Genomic DNA, 19,842 nt, shown 5'->3' on the forward strand with positions numbered 1-19,842 from the left:
CTTGAGGTACACAATCGATAGCGAGATGACTATGGAGGAAGAACCACCTTTGCAGACACTGAAGTTGCGATGGGAGAGATAGAAAGAAAACCAAGAGAGAGCAGAATCCTGGAATCCCAGCAAGGGCAATGTATCAAGGAGCAGGCGGTGATCAACAGTATCAAAAGCAGCAGATAAATCGAAAAGGATGAGGATAGAGTAGAGACCTTTGGATCTGGCCAGGAACAGTTTACTGAAAATTTTAGTAAGGGCGATTTCTGTGGAATGCAGCAGGCGATATAGGATGGCTGTTGCTGTTCTAACAGTAGGCTCATCTGTCCCACCCTAAGCTCGGAGGACTGCTTTGATATATCCCACATGTTCAGGAATGGAGTGTCTGTTGCACAGAAAGAAAGATTAGGTTCTTACCTTGGTAATTTTCTTTCTAGTAGACAGACATTCCATTCCTGAAGCCCACTCTGTCAGATGTTCATTTGCTTACTTACTGCCTCAAAGGTGCCGGGGAATCCTATTTCTTTTCTTTGTCCAGCCTCGACATGGATAGAGAATGTGACTGCTGTGTTGAAGAAGCTAGGGGCTATCTATAAAATCTCCCACACTGTTAGTGCAGCTTGCGCTCAAGTTGGTGACTTGTTTGTTTTTCACCTTGTTATGTATTGCAAATGGTTAAGTTTGGTTTATCTGTTACATGTTTAACAATATGAAGAGAGCAGACATGTTTCTCGGGAAGTGTCCCCATACCCCTCCCTATTCTATTTCCTCTCCAGGGCTGACCATCTGCTTTGGTACTTTAGGAGAGGGGTAATGTGCGTATAGTGACTCTCTTGGAATATGAGTCATGCAGCCAAATTCTGGACAGATTGAAGGGGAGAAAGATGACAGAAGCGGAAGACCTGAGAGTAGCGAGTTGCAGCAGTCAAAGCCTGATTAATTCCAAGATTCAAATTGGCGGATCTAAAATCTTATGGAAAACCTGGATCATTGCAGGCATTCGAACTCTAAATGACGTTATTTCAGATGGTAAACTGCTTGAATTTTCACAGCTGCAACATAGATTCGGTCTTAATAAATCACAAAGTTTTAAATGGTTGCAGCTGAAGCAGGCAATTCAGGTAGGGTTCCCTGAATGGAAAAATCTGAATAATCAATATAGTCTGGAGTTCCTTTGTTTTCAAGCGGATTTCCTGGGACATCAAGCCGCTTTGTGGTATAAATTATCTGGATATATGAATAAAAAACCAAAAAATGGTCTTAGAGACATTTGGAGTATTGAGGTAAGGCAGCAAATTTCTGCATCTCAATGGCCACGAATTTGGTCTTGGAGAATGAGATGTACAATGTCAGCATCTATGAGGCAAACTTGGTTCTTTTTGTTGCATAAAGCTTTTTGGACCCCAGGTCGTTTGCAAAAGTTAGATAGATCTAAGTCTAATAAATGCTGGCATTGTAATTTGGAAGTAGGGACATTGGATCATTTACTTTTTTACTGTCCCTGTATTTAGTAATGTAATGTTTTAATATTAATCATTTGTCAGTTTTAAAATGAATAAAGAATTAAAAAAAAAAAAAATCTAAGCATGAGGTGATGAGGGTGTGTATAAGGGTCTTGGAGGAATTGGAAAACATCTCAGAGGGATGGTAGGCCGAGCAAAAGAATGCTAATGAAGCTCCTACGAGAATTCTCACGAGAAGGGCTTGACTACCCACATGTTCAGGAATGGAGTGTCTACTAGAAAGAAGATAATGAGGTAAGAACCTAATCTTTCCATATTGTGGTGTGTGTGTTTGAGAAGTTTTGGCCTGTGTACATTCTGAAAAAACACTTTTTTTGCAATCCTCACACTAACCCTAACTGCCCGAGGGACTCTTCTCTAAATGTGAATAAGAGGGTGCACATTGTGAAGGAACCTGCATGCTGGATAAGCAAGCTCATTTTTGTAGGTAAAACACTATTACCTACAGGAGTGGCTTTGAGAATTTCCCTCTTTTAGAGGGAAGGGGTAAATTATATAAGTGCACAGATGAGTAGAAAGTACGTACATACTTTTTATCCGTACATGCTTCACCACATTTTCAAAGTAGAAGCAATTGTGCACATCCACTTTGAGAATCACCCCAGGAAAATTATATTGCTTATGTTTCCCTCTGCTTTTAAAGATTCTTCAGTATTTCTGGATTAAATTCTGTTCATATGGTCAAATATTCCAAAATATTGTGCCTCAGGGATGTTGGCTCAGTGACTAACCTTAGGATTATGAAGGCTATATGTGTATAAATTTATTCATGTATAAGGTAGACAGTCTCATAACAGACTGTTACTTGCATAAAGCAGTGCTTTACCCTCAGAAATGCTTTTTAAAATTTTTATCTATATGAAAACAAAATACATGAAAATAAAAATACACATCCCCTCCTTATTCATGGGTTCAGAACTTGTGACTGGTTATTCGCAGTTTTCATCTGGGTGACCCATCCCTGCTTCCTAGACCTCTCCCCTTACTTGCTTTTTAAAACCTGGTGGTCTAGCCATGAAGCAGGGTAGGAGCAATCTTCCTACACTTCTGCCCTTTGTAGAACTGGTAACAAAAATGACTGCTATGAGTTCCTATGAACTCACAGGAACTCACAGCAGCCATTTTTGTTCCCGGCACTGCACAGGGCAGGAGCGTAGGAAAATCGCTCCTGACCTTCTTCACTGCTAGACCACCAGGCTTTAAAAAGTACAGTTAGGAGGTCGTGGGGGTGGGTCAGAGTCGGCCCTAAAGTTATTCATGGGCCGGCTTTGCCCCTAACCCCTGTGAATATGGAGGGAGACATGTATACTAAAATATAGATTCAAGCCTCCAAACGTTTCCCTTGATCTTAGGTGTAGTCTATGGAGCTAGGATCTAATATAAAAAACCTACCAGTATGTCCCTTCTTCATTGGTCATATGTAAGGCAGAATATACATCCTAGCTGTTCTTTCTCAGTATTGCTTTCTATTTATTCCCAGCATCTTTTCCATCATTTTGTTTTGTAATTCCTCAGGTGTTATGATTGCAATGAGCAGCTTTCAACACATTGCAACAAGAAGTCCTTGACTCAGATGGTGGATTTTCTTCAGAAACATGCCAGCAGGGCTGAAACAGGTATGTTGCTTTGTTTCTAGTAAGATTTTTTTGCTTGTGATGTATTTTTTTGGAATGGGATGATTCATCGCGGGAGGTTTAAGCACTACTGCAATGAAATGTCTGCTGAATCGTCCCTTCCGTTAGGAGTGCTTGAGGGAGATGACACACCTGTTGCACTAGAAAGAAAGATTAGGTTCTTACCTTGATAATCTTCTTTCTTGTAAACGTGTGTCATTCTGGAACCCCGCCCAGTCAGCCTTACAATGTTCCTGCTTACTGTCTCAACCAAGAATGTCTGTTTTCAGAATGATGTTAATGTCAGTTTGACTATAGGGAGATGAAGAAGTATAAGGCACAAAATTCGCTGAGGTATGTAGCACTCCATAAATGTTTTTGCTTGTTGATATTTTCCTCTCATACATTCTGGTTATTAACAGTGTTAATATACTTGTTGCAGAGCAGACAGAACACTACTTTGTTTTCAGGGAACTTCCCTGTGCCCTTTGTCCATATGTTTATAGGGGTTATTTCCCACTTTGGTACAAACTGAAGAGGGCAGCACAGCACACTGGATAAGGAGGAGGAGTTCAAAACTGTGATCGATACCTTCTGCATAGCTTGTGGGTTCAGACTAAATACTCATCCATCCAGAATGACACAAAATGGGTATTCAGTCTGAACCCATCCATCCAGAATGACACACCTATTTACAAGAAAGATTATCGAGGTAAGAACCTAATCTTTCTTTAATGAAGCCAGAGAGGGAGTGCATCACATTGCTGGAGGAAAATTATTCCAGATGTATGAAATAAGAGAGTCTGGGAATTGGTACTGGAGGATAATCCTTTGTATTCACTCTATTTTTTTATTTTAAACCAGAGATGGTATCAGCTTCTCATCTCCCCATATTCTTTAGCACTCTCCAGACCAGTAGAGGTTAACTTTACGAATGGGTATATATCTAATCATGACCAGCAGGTGGAGACTGAAAACAAAACTTTGGGACAGTATATCCTAGCCCCTCCTCTCTATTTCCCTCAGTCTTCTTTCAGTCTCCAGCAGGTGTTGAGTGATCTGTACCCATCTCCCTTGGTAGGGCTGTTGGAATTTGTTTAGGGGGTTTATTGTCCCTGTTTTTAGCCGGACGGAGCTTGGGCGGACTCTGTTTGGGGGTTCGTCCGACCTCGGGGGTGTTAAACCCGGCGGGTCACGAGCGGGGTCCCTCCCCCCACTTCCTCCACCTCCCCACATTTTTTTAGAGGAGCCTCAGCAGTAAGCCTTGCCCCCTAAGTCAAGCAAGGCATATTGCTTCGAGAGCCTGTGGAGTCTATTCTGTAAAAAAAAAAAAAAAAAAAATCCTGAGGTAGTGCTGGTCTGAAGGGTTGTTTCCCTTTAAGAAAACTGTATTTTACTGTATTTTTTCATGTAACCAGCACTTTTTTATAGCTAGGTCGCGTATGGAGCAATTGTGCCCTTCTCCGGGGGAGTAGGACACAATTTTAGTCCAGCCGCGAGGCACTCGCGGCCGGCCTGAACTCGGCGGTTTGGGTCGGTGAGGTGGTGGAGCTCCGTCGGCAGCGGCTGCAGGCGCCCAGAGCTCCCCGCCGATGGTGCCTCGCGAGTCGGCTTGGAGCAGTGGGGAAGCCCGGTCTTCCACAACCGCCCACGGAGGGATTCCCCGAAGGATTCCCTCTCAGCTGATTTTTTGACAGCTGATGCCGGCTTGCCTGCTTTAGCGGCTGAGACTATTCAGGTTTCTCAGCCGCTTCAGGCTATGGGGGGAGCTTTTTTGGCGGGAAAACCGCCATCTTCTCTGTCTGGCCCCTCCATTTTGTCTTCCACCTCAGGTGACCTTCCCCCTGTTTTGACTATGCAGGGGCAAGGTTCTGCTGGGTCCCCTGCTGTGGCAGGGAGTCCCTTGGGACCCTCGGGGGGTTTTTCTCCTGAATTTTTCTTTTCTTTATGCAGAGCCTATTTTCAGGCGGCTGGGGGTCCCGGTTGCGCCCAGGGGGTTTCGGGGGGTGGGTTTTCCTCCGCGCTCCCTGCGGCTTTGCCTCTTTCGTCTGGCGTGACGTCCCCTCCGCCGCCTCCCTTGTCCAAGCGTCCGCGGGTGTCGTGGGACGAGAATTTGTGGTCGGAGGAACGGGTCGGTCTGGAGGAGGACCTGGACCCTTCTGAGGAGTTCCAGGACTCTCTGGAGGGGACGGAAGCTGGCGGCGGGTTGTCTGATTTCCCGTTCTCCAGTGACGAGGCGTCCGTGGTGCGCCTTTTTCAGAAAGATGAGCTGCCTGACCTTATTCAGCAGGTTTCTTCGGTTTTGCGTTTTGAGGACGCGCCGCCGGAGACTCCGCGTGTGGGGGACCCCCTGTTACGGGGGATCCGTTCCGTTTCCCGCTCTTTTCCTATGCATCAGGATATTCGGGATATTATTCTGGAGCAGTGGAAAACGCCGGAGACGCCGTTTCGGCTGGCGCGCAGCATGGCTCGCCTGTATCCCATTCCGGAAGGGGATCGGGCTACGTTAGCTTCGCCAGTCGTGGATGCGGTGGTCTCGGCAATTTCCAAGCGGCATACTGTGCCTGTTGAGGGCGGTTCTGCCTTGCGGGACTCTGAGGAGCGCAAATTGGAGAGCATCCTTAAGCAAAATTTTCAGGTCTCTGCCTTTGGGGTCCAGGCGGCTATTTGTGGGGGACTGGTCGCTCGCGCCGTGTTTCGGTGGGCGGAGCGGGTCTTGGATCGAGAGTCTGACGACTGGTCTCTGGTGGATCAGGAGGTAGCGAAGATTGAGATGGCGGCCTCATTCCTCTCAGATGCTCTATATGACTTGGTGCGGATCTCGGCTAAGTCTATGGCTTTTGGCGTGGCCGCAAGGCGTGTGTTGTGGCTGCGCGCTTGGGCGGCGGATGCTGCGTCCAAAGCTAAGCTTACTAAATTTCCCTTTCGGGGGTCGTTTTTGTTTGGAGAGGACTTGGATAAGTTGATTCAGACTTTGTCGGACTCGAAAGTTCCCCGTCTGCCGGAGGACCGTGCCCGTCCGGCGTCTCGGGGGGGTGCGGCCCGGGGGCGTTTGCGGGATTTTCGCAAGTATCGCCCTGGGCGTGGGGCTGCTTCTTTCCAGTCTCCGGGATTTTCCCGGGGTCGGTTCTTCCAGCGCATGCAGCCCTTTCGGGGGGCCCGTCGGGGGGCAGGGAATCCCTCCGCCGGTTCCCCCGCTTCCCGTCCTGCACAATGACGCCTTGCCGGCGCCCCCTTTGGTTCCGGTGGGGGCCCGGCTGCGTGAATTTTTCCCCAAATGGGCCGAGATCACGTCCGATCAGTGGGTCCTGGAGGTGGTGCGGGACGGTTATGCCCTGGAGTTCGCCCGCTCTCTGCCGGATTTTTTCCTCGCTTCTCCATGTCAGACTCCGGGGAAGACGCAGGCTTTTCGCCAGACCCTTCAGCGCTTGCTAGATCTCAGGGCAGTTGTTCCGGTGCCCCCTCCGGAGTGGGGCACGGGCAGGTACTCCATTTACTTTGTGGTGCCCAAGAAGGAGGGGACCTTTCGGCCCATCCTCGATTTGAAAGGGGTCAACAGGGCTCTCAAGATTCCCTCTTTCCGTATGGAAACTCTGCGGTCGGTCATTCTGGCGGTTCAGCCGGGGGAGTTTCTCACTTCTCTCGATCTGACGGAGGCCTACTTGCATGTTCCCATTCGGGCCTATCATCAGCGTTTCCTGCGCTTTGCGATCTTGGGTCGGCACTTTCAGTTCTGTGCGCTTCCCTTTGGGCTGGCCACGGCTCCTCGGACGTTCACCAAGGTGATGGTGGTCGTCGCGGCAGCCTTGCGGTCGGAGGGCATCCTGGTACACCCCTACCTGGACGACTGGTTAATTCGGGCAAAGTCGTTGCAGGAAAGCTCCCGGGTTACTGCTCGGGTGGTGGAGTTTCTCCGGTCGCTGGGCTGGGTGGTCAACCTTTCCAAGAATCGGTTGGTCCCGGCTCAGCGTCTGGAGTACCTAGGGGTGCTGTTCGACACCTCCTTGGGGAGGGTCTTCCTCCCAGAGGGCCGGGTGAGCAAATTGCAATCTCAGATTCGCCTGCTTTTGGCGTCCCGGTGTCCTCGGGCGCGAGATTTCCTCCGGGTCTTGGGGTCGATGGCGGCGTCCCTGGACGTGGTGAGGTGGGCGCGGGCCCACATGCGTCCTCTCCAGTATGCTCTGCTCCGGAGGTGGTCTCCCCAGAAGCACGGGATGGATGTTCCGGTCCCCCTGCGAGGCTTGGCGCGCTGCAGTCTGCGTTGGTGGCTCCAGACCCCTCACCTAGTTCAGGGGGTGGGTCTGGATCTCCCGCAGTGGACGGTGCTCCTGACGGATGCGAGTCTCCTGGGTTGGGGGGCTCAGTGTTTGGGTCACTCAGCTCAGGGCACCTGGTCCGCGGAGGAGGCCGCCTGGTCGATCAACGTGTTGGAGACCAGAGCGGTCCGTCTGGCGCTGTTGGTTTTCCACTCCCTGTTGCTGGGCAAGTCGGTCAGAGTGCTGTCGGACAATGCCACGGCGGTGGCTTAGGTCAATCGTCAGGGGGGCACCAAGAGCACTCAGGTGGCGCAGGAGGCGGCTCTGCTCATGGTTTGGGCGGAATCCCATCTGCTGGACCTCTCGGCCTCTCATATAGCCGGAGTAGAAAATGTTCAGGCAGACTTCCTCAGTCGTCACTTTCTAGATCCAGGAGAGTGGTGTCTCGGCGCCGAGGCGTTTCAGTTGATAGTGCAGGCTTGGGGGCAGCCCCTGATGGACCTGATGGCCACGGGTGGCAACGCCAAAGTGCCCCGCTTCTTCAGTCGTCGCAGGGACGGTCTGGCCGAGGGTCTGGATGCTCTGGTCCAGCAGTGGCCAACGGAGGGGCTGTTGTATGTGTTCCCTCCTTGGCCGCTGGTGGGCAGAGTGCTTCTTCGCATTGTTCACCATCCGGGTTTGGTGGTGCTGGTGGCGCCGGATTGGCCTCACCGTCCGTGGTATGCGGATCTGGTGAGGCACCTGGTAGCGGATCCTCTTCCTCTGCCTCTCTCGGACGACCTTCTGATGCAGGGTCCCATTCCCATGTTCGACCCATCTCCCTTCTGTCTTACGGCGTGGCTCTTGAAAGGGGTCGCCTTAGCAAGAAGGGATATTCAGACAAGGTGATCTCTACACTGTTGGGGTCCCGGAGGCTTTCTACCTCTCGGGCTTATGTGCGGGTTTGGCGTCTCTTTGAGGAATGGTGTCGGGCGCGGGGAGTGACCTCTTTTCGCGCTTATCTGCCTAACATTCTGGAGTTCTTGCAGGATGGCCTGGATAGAGGCCTGGCTTGGTCTTCTCTCCGGGTTCATATTGCGGCCCTGTCGGCCTTTCGAGGGTTGGTGTCAGGTCAGCGTTTATCGGCTCTTCCTGATGTGATTCGGTTTTTGCGGGCGGCCAAGTTGCTTAGGCCTCCCCTACGGCCCTCGGTTCCCTCTTGGGATCTTAATCTGGTTCTCTCTGTTTTGGTGCGTCCGCCTTTCGAGCCCTTGGACGACTGTTCTTTGAAGGACCTTACTTTGAAGGCGGTCTTTTTGGTGGCCATTACTTCTGCTAGGCGTGTTTCTGAGCTGCAGGCTTTCTCTTGTAGGGCTCCCTTCTTGGAGTTTTCTAGGGAGCGGGTCGTCTTGCGGCCTGTTCCTTCCTTTCTGCCGAAGGTTGTTTCTCCTTTTCATGTCAATCAATCGGTGGTTCTCCCGGTCTTGGGTGGTCGGGAGGGCTCTTCTGAGCAACGGCAGCTGCGCAAGTTGGATGTCGGTCGGGTCCTTCGCTCTTATGTGCAGCGGACCCAGGAATTCCGGAAGTCCGATCATCTCTTTGTCCTCCTGGCGGGTCCTCGTCGGGGAGCGGGCGCTTCTAAGGCTACTATTGCGCGCTGGATCAAGGAGACGATTGCTTCCGCTTATCTTCTGAAACAGCAGCCTGTTCCGGAGTTTCTCAAGGCTCATTCCACTCGGGGTCAGGCGGCTTCTTGGGCTGAGTCGTCGCTCGTGCCTCCAGTGGATATTTGTAAGGCTGCGGTTTGGTCCTCCTTGCATTCCTTTGTTCGTCATTATCGGGTTGATGTGCAGGCGCGTCGGGACGCGGTGTTCGGTGAGCGTGTACTGGTATCGGCCCTTCGGGGGTCCCGCCCGTGAGAGGGACTGCTTTGGTACGTCCCATTCGTAAAGTTAACCTCTACTGGTCTGGAGAGTGCTAAAGAAGGAGAAATTAGGTTCTTACCTGCTAATTTACTTTCTTTTAGCTTCTCCAGACCAGTAGAGGTCCCCACCCTGTCTGTTGTTGTTGTTGTTGGGGCTGTTGCGCGGGCAGTTTTTGGTTTTTGCTGCGGGTTCTAGTATTTTTCTAGGGCCGGGGAGAATTGAAGAACAGCGGCTGTGGCTCGGCTGGCTTAGCTGGCGAGCTGTGGGGACATTCTTCCTTCGGGAATTTCTCCTCTGCATTTTCCAACAGCATTTTGGGTATGTTATTTGTTACTCCTTTTGGAGTATTGTTTTTTCTCTCTGTTGTTTTCCAGTTCTTGGTTCTGCTTGGCTATTCGGCAGACTGAGGGAAATAGAGAGGAGGGGCTAGGATATACTGTCCCAAAGTTTTGTTTTCAGTCTCCACCTGCTGGTCATGATTAGATATATACCCATTCGTAAAGTTAACCTCTACTGGTCTGGAGAAGCTAAAAGAAAGTAAATTAGCAGGTAAGAACCTAATTTCTCCTTTTTCCCAAGGCCTCATCCATACAACTATGAACAGACCTTTAACACTCTAGATCAGTGTGTCTCAAACTGTGTTCCACGGCACAGTGGTATGCCTCGAAGAGATTCCGGGTGATCCATGAGAGATTCCAGAATTTTACTTTATTTTTAAAAATTCCCTTCATAAGTATACACTAGAATAGACACATTGTAAATGAATGGTCGGGTGACAACGGAGTGATTGTGAGAAACGATTCTTGATAAAGCGTTGAATACGCGAAACATGTTGGATCAGAGTTTCCCCGATCATAAAAACTGAGATAAGTCATAAACCTTTAGTACATATGTAAAAGCATTTGACTAGTAGCACTTTAAGGCACTTTTTAAGCATTTTGAAACTGGTGCACTTTAAAAAACTGCACTTTAAATATTGAAATCCAATTAGGATAAAAAAGTGGGCCATTGAGGAGACATGTCAACCTTATCGCTATGATAAACGTTTGAGAGATGAGTGGTGTTTCTGAGGTCCGAAGCTTCAGTAAAGTTATGAAATTTATAGCTATTAAGAGTGGTTGAATCATATATCACAACGGATATTTATCACTTGGAATAAGAGGTATTTATACACTAGAATAGATGGCATGTACGTTGCGTATGCAAGAGTCTGTCAATGTTGCAAGTGTCTTTGTGCGTAAGGATATCACCGCCCAGATAAGCATCATTCTTTAGCACTCTCCAGACCAGTAGAGGTTAACTTTACGAATGGGTATATATCTAATCATGACCAGCAGGTGGAGACTGAAAACAAAACTTTGGGACAGTATATACTATCCTCCCTTCTCTATTTCCCTCAGTCTTCTTTCAGTCTCCAGCAGGTGTTGAGTGATCTGTACCCATCTCTCTTGGTAGGGCTGTTGGAATTTGTTTTTTTTTTTTTATTTTATATTTATCATTTTATTACATCCCATTTTACAAAGATGTTAAAGGAAATACAAAATTATAATCTTACTTAGTTAGAAAACTAAGATACAAAATATACAATGAAAACAATCATCAAATACAGTCCACAATTAGAGGAGAAGAGACAAAATTAAATAAAGCCCCTCGGGAAAGGGGAACATATACCCAAGAAAATCACAAATTAGGAAATAGAGCAGTGTAAGATGTTATCCTATCCATTAATTAATACCGCATTAATATCCTGTTTCATTCGGACTGTTTAGAGATTCCTTTACCCTCCAGGAAAAACCCTAATTGGGCAGGTTCAAAGAAAATATATTTACTCCCTTGATAGGAGACGAAACATTTACAGGGAAATCTTAACTGGAACACTGCCCCCAATGCAATCACTTTTGGTCGATAAATCAAGAATTCTTTCCTCCTAGATTGTGTCCATTTAGAGACATCCGGAAATATATATATCCTTTCACCTAAAAAGGTGACCTGTTTCAGATTAAAATACAATTTCAACAACATTTCTTTATCTTGTAGAAATACCAACGAGACTAATAATGTTGCCCGCCCCTGAATTTCAATATCAGATGATTGCAAAATGGCTGAAACATCCAATTGTGTTCTGTTGGAATTTGTTTAGGGGTTTATTGTCCCTGTTTTTGGCCGGACGGAGCTTGGTCGGGCCCTGTTTGGGGGTCCGTCCGACCTCGGGGGTGTCAAACCCGGCGGGTCACGAGCGGGGTCCCTCCCCCCACTTCCTCCACCTCCCCACATTTTTTTAGAGGAGCCTCAGCAGTAAGCCTTGCCCCCTAAGTCAAGCAAGGCATATTGCTTCGAGAGCCTGTGGAGTCTGTTCTGTAAAAAAAAAAAAAAAAATCCTGAGGTAGTGCTGGTCTGAAGGGTTGTTTCCCTTTAAGAAAACTGTATTTTACTGTATTTTTTCATGTAACCGGCACTTTTTTATAGCTAGGTCGCGTATGGAGCAATTGTGCCCTTCTCCGGGGGAGTAGGACACAATTGAGTCCAGCCGCGAGGCACTCGCGGCCGGCCTGAACTCGGCGGTTTGGGTCGGTGAGGTGGTGGAGCTCCGTCGGCAGCGGCTGCAGGCGCCCAGAGCTCCCCGCCGATGGTGCCTCGCGAGTCGGCTTGGAGCAGTGGGGAAGCCCGGTCTTCCACAACCGCCCACGGAGGGATTCCCCGAAGGATTCCCTCTCAGCTGATTTTTTGACAGCTGATGCCGACTTGCCTGTCTTAGCGGCTGAGACTGTTCAGTCTTCTCAGCCGCTACAGGCCATGGAGGGAGCATTTTTGGCGGGAACTTCGCCATTTTCTTTGTCTGGCCCCTCCATTTTGTCTGCAACCTCAGGTGACCTTCCCCCTGTATGGCGAACACAGGGGCAGGTTTCAGCATGGACCCCTGCTGGGGCAGGGAGTCCCTGGGGACCCCCAGGGGTTTTTTGCCCCCAATTTATTTTCTTTCTTTGTGCGGACTTTTGGGGGTCCCACGTGCGCCTGGGGGGTTTCGGGGGGGGGTTTCCCTCCGTGCCCCCTATGGCTTTGCCTCCCTCTTTTCGTTTGGCGTCCCCTCTTCCTCCTCCCTCATCCAAGCGCCCGCGGGGGGGCTTGGATTGCGAATTGGTGGGCGGAGGAGCGTGTTGGCCTGGTTGAGGACCTGGCTGCTTTGGCGGGCTTCCAGGATCCTCTAGAGGGGACGCCTGTTGGCAGCGGGGCGGCGGGTTTCCCGTCTTCCAGAGCAGATGCGTCCGTGGTGCGCTTTTTTTTATTCAGAGGGATGAGCTTTTAGACCTGTGTAGCAGGTCTCCTTGGTGCTGCATTTTTGCAGTGGCGCCGCCGGAGACCCCGCGTATGGGGGCCCCTCTGCTTCAGGGGGTCTGTCCTGGTTCCCGCTCTTTTCCTGTGCGTCAGGATTTGCGGGATTTTGTGTTGGTGCAGTGGCCTATGGGCGCAGTTTCGTTTGGTGTGCGCCTTGGCTCTTGGGTATCCCGTCCCGGAGGGAGGTAGGGCTACCTTAATTTCGCCAATGGGGAACGCGGTGGTCTCGGCACTTCCTAAGCGGCATACCGTGCCTGTTATGGACGGTTCTGCTCTTAGGGTCTCGGAGGCGCGTGCGTTAGAGACACTTCTTAAGTATGATTTTGATGTCTCTGCCTTTGGGGTCCAGGCGGCTGTTTGTGGGGAGCTAGTCGCTCGCGCCGTGTTTCGGTGGGCTGAGCGTGTCCTGGATCGGGAGTCTGATGACTGGTCTCTAGTGGATCAGGAGGTAGCGAAGATTGCGATGGCTGCCATCGTTCCTCTCAGATGCTCTTTATGACTTGGTGCGGATTTCGGCTAAGTCTATGGCATGGCCGCGCGGCGTATTTTGTGGCTGCGCGCTTGGGCGGCGGATTCTGCGTCCAAAGCTAAGTTTACTAAAGTTCCCTTTAGGGGGTCTTTTTGTTTGAAGAGGAATTAGATGAGTTGATTCAGACTCTGACGGACTCGAAGGTGCCCCGTCTGCCTGAGGACCGTGCCCGCCCTGCGTCTAGGTGTGGGGCTGCCCGGGGGCGTTTGCGGGAATTTCGCAAGTGTCGCCCGGGGCGTGGGGCTGCTTCTTTCCCGGCTCAGGGTTTTTCCCGGGGTCGGTTCTTCCAGCGCATGCAGCCCTTTCGGGGGGCCCGTCGGGGGGCAGGGAATCCCTCCGCCGGTTCCCCCGCTTCCCGTCCTGCGCAATGACTCCTTGCCGGCGCCCCCTTTGGTTCCGGTGGGGGCCCGGCTGCGCAAATTTTTCCCCAAATGGGCCGAGATCGCGTCCGATCAGTGGGTCCTTGAGGTGGTGCGGGACGGTTACGCTCTGGAGTTTACCCGCTCTCTGCCGGACCTTTTCCTCGCTTCTCCATGTCAGACTCCATGGAAGACGCAGGCTTTTCGTCAGACCCTTCAGCGTTTGCTAGATCTCGAGGCAGTGGTGCCGGTGTCCCCTACGGAGTGGGGCACCGGCAGGTACTCCATTTACTTTGTGGTGGCCATAAAGGAGGGGACCTTTCGGCCCATCCTGGATTTGAAAGGGGTCAACAGAGCTCTCAAGATTCCGTCTTTCCGCATGGAAACGCTGCGGTCGGTCATTCTGGCGGTTCAGCCGGGGGAGTTTCTTACGTCTCTCGATCTGACGGAGGCCTACTTGCAGGTTCCAATTCGGGCCTCTCATCAGCACTTCCTTCGCTTTGCGATCTTGGGGCGGCACTTTCAGTTCTGTGCGCTTCCCTTTGGTCTGGCCACGGCTCCTCGGACGTTCACCACAGTAATGGTGGTCGTCGCGGCAGCCTTGCGGTCGGTGGGCATCCTGGTTCACCCCTACCTGGACGACTGGTTGATTCGGGCAAAGTCGTTGCAGGAGAGCTCCCGGGTTACGGCTCGGGTGGTGGAGTTTCTCCGGTCGCTGGGCTGGGTGGTCAACCTTTCCAAGAGTCGGTTGGTCCCGGCTCAGCGTCTGGAGTGCCTTGGGGTTATGTTCGACACCTCCTTGGGGAAGGTCTTCCTTCCAGAGGCCCGGGTGAGCAAATTGCAATCTCAGATTCGCCTGCTTTTGGTGTCCCGGGGTCCTCGGGCGCGAGATTTCCTCCAAGTCCTGGGGTCAATGGCGGTGTCCCTGGACGTGGTGAGGTGGGCGCGGGCCCACATGCTGTCCTCTTCAGTATGCTCTGCTCCGGAGGTGGTCTCCCCGGAGGCAAGATTTGGATGTTCCGGTTCCCCTGCGAGGCTTGGCGCGCTGCAGTCTGCGCTGGTGGCTCCGGACCCCTCACCTGGTTCAGGGGGTGGGTCTGGATCTCCCGCAGTGGACGGTGCTCCTTACGGATGCGAGTCTCCTCGGTTGGGGGGCTCAGTTTATGGGCCACTCAGCTCGGGGCACCTGGTCCGCGGAGGAGGCCTCCTGGTCGATCAACGTGTTGGAGACCAGAGCGGTCAGGCTGGCGCTGTTAGCTTTCCACTCCCTTTTGCTGGGCAAGTCGGTCAGAGTCCTGTCGGACAATGCCACGGCGGTGGCTTATGTCAATCGTCAGGGGGGCACCAAGAGCACTCCTGTGGCGCAGGAGGCGGCTCGGCTCATGGTTTGGGCGGAGTCCCATCTTCTGGACCTCTCGGCTTCTCATATAGCCGGGGTAGAAAATGTTCAGGCAGACTTCCTCAGTCGTCACTTCCTGGATCCAGGAGAGTGGTTTCTCGGCGCCGGAGTGTTTCGGTTGATAGTGCAAGATTGGGGGCAGCCCCTGATGGACCTGATGGCCACGAGTGGCAACGCCAAAGTGCCCCGCTTCTTCAGTCGTCGCAGGGAAGGGCTGGCCGAGGGTCTGGATGCTCTGGTCCAGCCGTGGCCAATGGAGGGACTGTTGTATGTGTTCCCTCCTTGGCCGCTGGTGGGCAGAGTGCTTCTTCGCATTGTTCACCATCCGGGTTTGGTGGTGCTGGTGGCTCCGGATTGGCCTCGACGTCCGTGGTATGCGGATCTGGTGAGGCACCTGGTGGCGGTTCCTCTTCCTCTGCCTCTCTCGGACGACCTTCTGATGCAGGGTCCCATTCCCATGTTCGACCCGTCTCCCTTCTGTCTTATGGCGTGGCTCTTGAAAGGGGTCGCCTTAGCAAGAAGGGATATTCAGACAAGGTGATCGCTACACTGTTGGGGTCCCGGAGGCTTTCTACCTCTCGGGCTTATGTGCGGGTTTGGCGTCTCTTTGAGGAATGGTGTCGGGCGCGGGGAGTGACCTCTTTTCGCGCTTCTCTGCCTAACATTCTAGAGTTCTTGCAGGATGGCCTGGATAGAGGCCTGGCTTGGTCTTCTCTCCAGGTTCATCTTGCGGCCCTGTCGGCCTTTCGAGGGTTGGTGTCAGGTCAGCGTTTATCGGCTCTTCCTGATGTGATTCGGTTTCTGCGGGCGGCCAAGCTGCTTAGGCCTCCCCTACGGCCCTCGGTTCCCTCTTGGGATCTTAATCTGGTTCTCTCTGTTTTGGTGCGCCCGCCTTTCGAGCCCTTGGACGACTGTTCTTTGAAGGACCTTACTTTGAAGGCGGTCTTTTTGGTGGCCATTACTTCTGCTAGGCGTGTTTCTGAGCTGCAGGCTTTCTCTTGTAGGGCTCCCTTCTTGGAGTTTTCTAGGGAGCGGGTCGTCTTGCGGCCTGTTCCTTCCTTTCTGCCGAAGGTTGTTTCTCCTTTTCATGTCAATCAATCGGTGGTTCTCCCGGTCTTGGGTGGTCGGGAGGGCTCTTCTGAGCAACGGCAGCTGCGCAAGTTGGATGTCGGTCGGGTCCTTCGCTCTTATGTGCAGCGGACCCAGGAATTCCGGAAGTCCGATCATCTCTTTGTCCTCCTGGCTGGTCCTCGTCGGGGAGCTGGCGCTTCTAAGGCTACTATTGCGCGCTGGATCAAGGAGACGATTGCTTCCGCTTCTCTTCTGAAACAGCAGCCTGTTCCGGAGTTTCTCAAGGCTCATTCCACTCGGGGTCAGGCGGCTTCTTGGGCTGAGTCGTCGCTCGTGCCTCCGGTGGATATTTGTAAGGCTGCGGTTTGGTCCTCCTTGCATTCATTTGTTAGACATTATCGGGTAGATGTTCAGGCGCGTCGGGACGCGGTGTTCGGTGAGCGTGTTCTGGTATCGGCCCTTCGGGGGTCCCGCCCGTGAGAGGGACTGCTTTGGTACGTCCCATTCGTAAAGTTAACCTCTACTGGTCTGGAGAGTGCTAAAGAAGGAGAAATTAGGTTCTTACCTGCTAATTTACTTTCTTTTAGCTTCTCCAGACCAGTAGAGGTCCCCACCCTGTCTGTTGTTGTTGTTGTTGTTGTTGGGGCTGTTTTCGCGGGCAGTTTTTGTTTTTTGCTGCGGGTTCTAGTATTTTTCTAGGGCCGGGGAGAATTAAAGAACAGCGGCTGTGGCTCGGCTGGCTTAGCTGGCGAGCTGTGGGGACATTTTCCTTCGGGTATTTCTCCTCTGCATTTTCCAACAGCATTTGGGTATGTTATTTGTTACTCCTGTTCGGAGTATTGTTTTCTTCCTGTTTTCCAGTTCTTGGTTCTGCTTGGCTATTCGGCAGACTGAGGGAAATAGAGAAGGGAGGATAGTATATACTGTCCCAAAGTTTTGTTTTCAGTCTCCACCTGCTGGTCATGATTAGATATATACCCATTCGTAAAGTTAACCTCTACTGGTCTGGAGAAGCTAAAAGAAAGTAAATTAGCAGGTAAGAACCTAATTTCTCCTTCTTTGATGGGATTGGTCCTTGAAAATTAACGGCAAGTAATTTTATTTTTATTTTTTTATGCAGTAGCAATCAAGGCTTTGTTGCCGTTTGGATCTTCTGATCTTTGCAAACGTGGATTTTCAGCTCTGTCGGAAATTAAGGGCTCCTTTTACTAAGCTGCGATAGCAGTTTTAGCGCGCTTTGAATTTCCACAAGTGCTAGACACTAACACCAGCATTGAACTGGTGTTAGTTCTAGCCACGTAGCGCGGGTTTAGCGCGCGCTAAAATTCTGCGTGCGCTAAAAAAGCTATCGCAGCTTAGTAAAAGGAGCCCTAAATTGAAAAAAAGAGAACGACTGCAGATGGTGGATAATGAAACGCGTGTTTGCTTGTCGGCTATTGAGTCATGTTTTGAGTTAATTTGCACTCAAAAACAAGCACATCCATTGCATTAATTATCTATTTAATTTAATTAATTTATTTATTTATTTAGTTGAATTTCTAGCCCGTCCTCCCAGAAGAGCCCAGAACGGGTTACAAGTTTGCATACACGGTAGTAGAAGGTTTAGCAACAAGATTACAACTTCATATATAGTAGTTAAACAGAAGAACTCATTAAAAGGATGAAGAGCAATGGTAGAAATTCCTATGTACATGGTTTGGGTACTGGGCACAGTAGCATGGCAAACGATGGGCAACAAGGATGCAAATTCACATATAAGATATTCAGAACAGCAAATTAAAGGGAAGAACAGCAGCAGAGGGATAATTCTTATGAACTGTATGTTGGGAAGAATACAAGATTTAGAGGCTGAGCACAGTAGCATGGCAACCGATAGGCCCTATAAGTAAAGCAGCTAGAAATACAGTACATTCGATGTATAGGACAGTTTTTGGCTTTTATGGTGTGGGTGCAAGTAATAGGGAGATAAGATCTTGCATAGTTTCACACTGAGTGCACGCCTCGAGACTTAGTTCTGCCTGTACGTCAAGTAGAGGGCACGTTCAGTGGCAGAATAATTTTGCTGAGGTAGAAATAGAAGTTCAGTGTGTGTTTGCAAGAGTCGGGTAAAGAGGTGGATTTTTGCCACTTTCCTGAAATTTACCCCCTTTTAGCGCGCCTTTGTAAAAGAAGGCCTTAATAAGCGTGTCAGTGATCTAATGGTTAGTGGGATTAAGGACATAAGCAGTGCCTCTGCTGGGTCAGAGCAGAGGTCCATCCCGCCCAGCAGTCCGCTCGTGCGGCGGCCCATTCAGGTCAATGACCTGCATAGTAATTCTCTATCAGTAACCCTCAATCCATTTTTCCTGCAGGAAAATCCACTCCTCTATTGCGTTCCATAATTTGGGTAGGAAGTGTGAGTAGGAGTGTTTGCGGACACTTTCTAGTAGGAGGGTTCGTGCTGGTGGGGCGGTCAATCTGTTCTATCTATTTTAGTTTCCCTGATGTTACAATGACCCATACATAGCTTAAAGAACTGTAAATAAATAACTCTCAAATTTAATTTTTTGTTAGTTTTGCAATTTTATAATTTCAATTATAATATGCCATGACATTTGCTCCATTTAGTGTGCTGCAAAAAACATGTGCTCCATTTAGTGTGCTGGAGCTAAAAAAAAATTTGAGATACACTGCACTAGATTGTAAGACAAAAACTGCTTTTACTTACATGTAAACAATCGAGTTGAAGTTTAATCAAATTTGATAAAATCGCAATTTCAAAAATTCAAAGCGATGTACAATAAAATTTGGGGATGACAGGTAAAACAATTACAGTGATGCCTTGGAATCCGAACTTAATCCGTTCCAGAATTTGAATTCCAAAGCGTTCGAGTTCCAAGACAGTTTTTCCCATTGAAAATAATAGAAACTGGATTAATCTGTTCCTGGGTCCCACAAACTCAAATTTAACAGGAAATACATTGAATTTTAAGGTAAAATATTAACAAATATTCCAAAGCAGCATTCTGATTTTGGGGCACAACACACACACATACAATGTGCAGGGCGTTTGGATTCCAAAGCAGAGTTCGGATTCCAAGACAACATTTACTACAAGAAAAGGTTTGGATTCCAAGTCGTTCGAGTTCTGGGGCGTTCGGATTCCGAGGTACTACTGTACTAACATAGACATGGACTAAAGTGACTAATTAGATACAAAGGGTTGAAGGGAGAACTACAATTGTGATAGGAAAGAGACAGTTAAAGGCTAACACAGAAGGACAGGGAAAAGAAGATTTCAGAGCCTCTTAGAAATTTTGACCATCGAAGACCTCTCCATTTTTTCATATCTTTTGCAGTGACTAAAAGCCTGTTATCTCACTGGCAATAGACTTCAGGTCCTGTTGCTGTAGTCTAGCAATATTGTAGCTAAATGAAAATATGGAACGGATGTATGATAACATCAGTTGGCTATTTCTACTTGTTTCCCATAGAAGGAATATGTGAAACTATAGCAAGGTCTGCCATTTACATCCCATGACTCTCTGGGCAGTGTTCTAAAAGACTGCTTTTGATCAAGCCATAGGCATCAGAATGGGAGAGGACACAGGGGCCATGGCTTCCTCAAAAATTTTCAGTTACCGCCATCACCTTCCCTCCCTCCCGTCTCCTGGTGTTATGATTTTATTTGAAACAATTTTTTAATTAAGCGACAGCAAACAAAGAATACAGAGCATCCACAAAATGAGCAATATACTGAACAAAGCCCCGCCTCTAACAATCCCTCTAACCCCCAGAGCCCAGTGAATACTTCCCCCCCACCCAAGGAAGGAAAGCATACCACAGAGAATCTAAAGAAACAAATGGCATGACAGGGTGGTTCTC

General features: G+C 49.8%; 1 protein-coding gene across 22 annotated transcripts in view; it reads left to right on the forward strand.

Annotated features, from left to right (window-relative positions):
• USP45 (ubiquitin specific peptidase 45) overlaps positions 1–19,842 on the forward strand; it is a 314,718-nt gene that overhangs the window by 45,180 nt on the left and 249,696 nt on the right. For all 22 annotated transcript variants that reach the window (XR_004538802.1, XR_004538801.1, XR_004538800.1 and 19 more), the window contains one exon: positions 3,030–3,130. Coding sequence is in view for 13 of the 22 variants with exons in the window: in XM_033938032.1 (XP_033793923.1) it covers positions 3,030–3,130 (101 nt within the window). In the remaining 9 variants the exon portion in view is untranslated. The remainder of the gene's footprint in view (positions 1–3,029; positions 3,131–19,842) is intronic.

The sequence above is a fragment of the Geotrypetes seraphini genome, chromosome 3, assembly GCF_902459505.1.
Source record: "Geotrypetes seraphini chromosome 3, aGeoSer1.1, whole genome shotgun sequence".
Classification (NCBI taxonomy): Eukaryota; Metazoa; Chordata; class Amphibia; order Gymnophiona; family Dermophiidae; genus Geotrypetes; species Geotrypetes seraphini.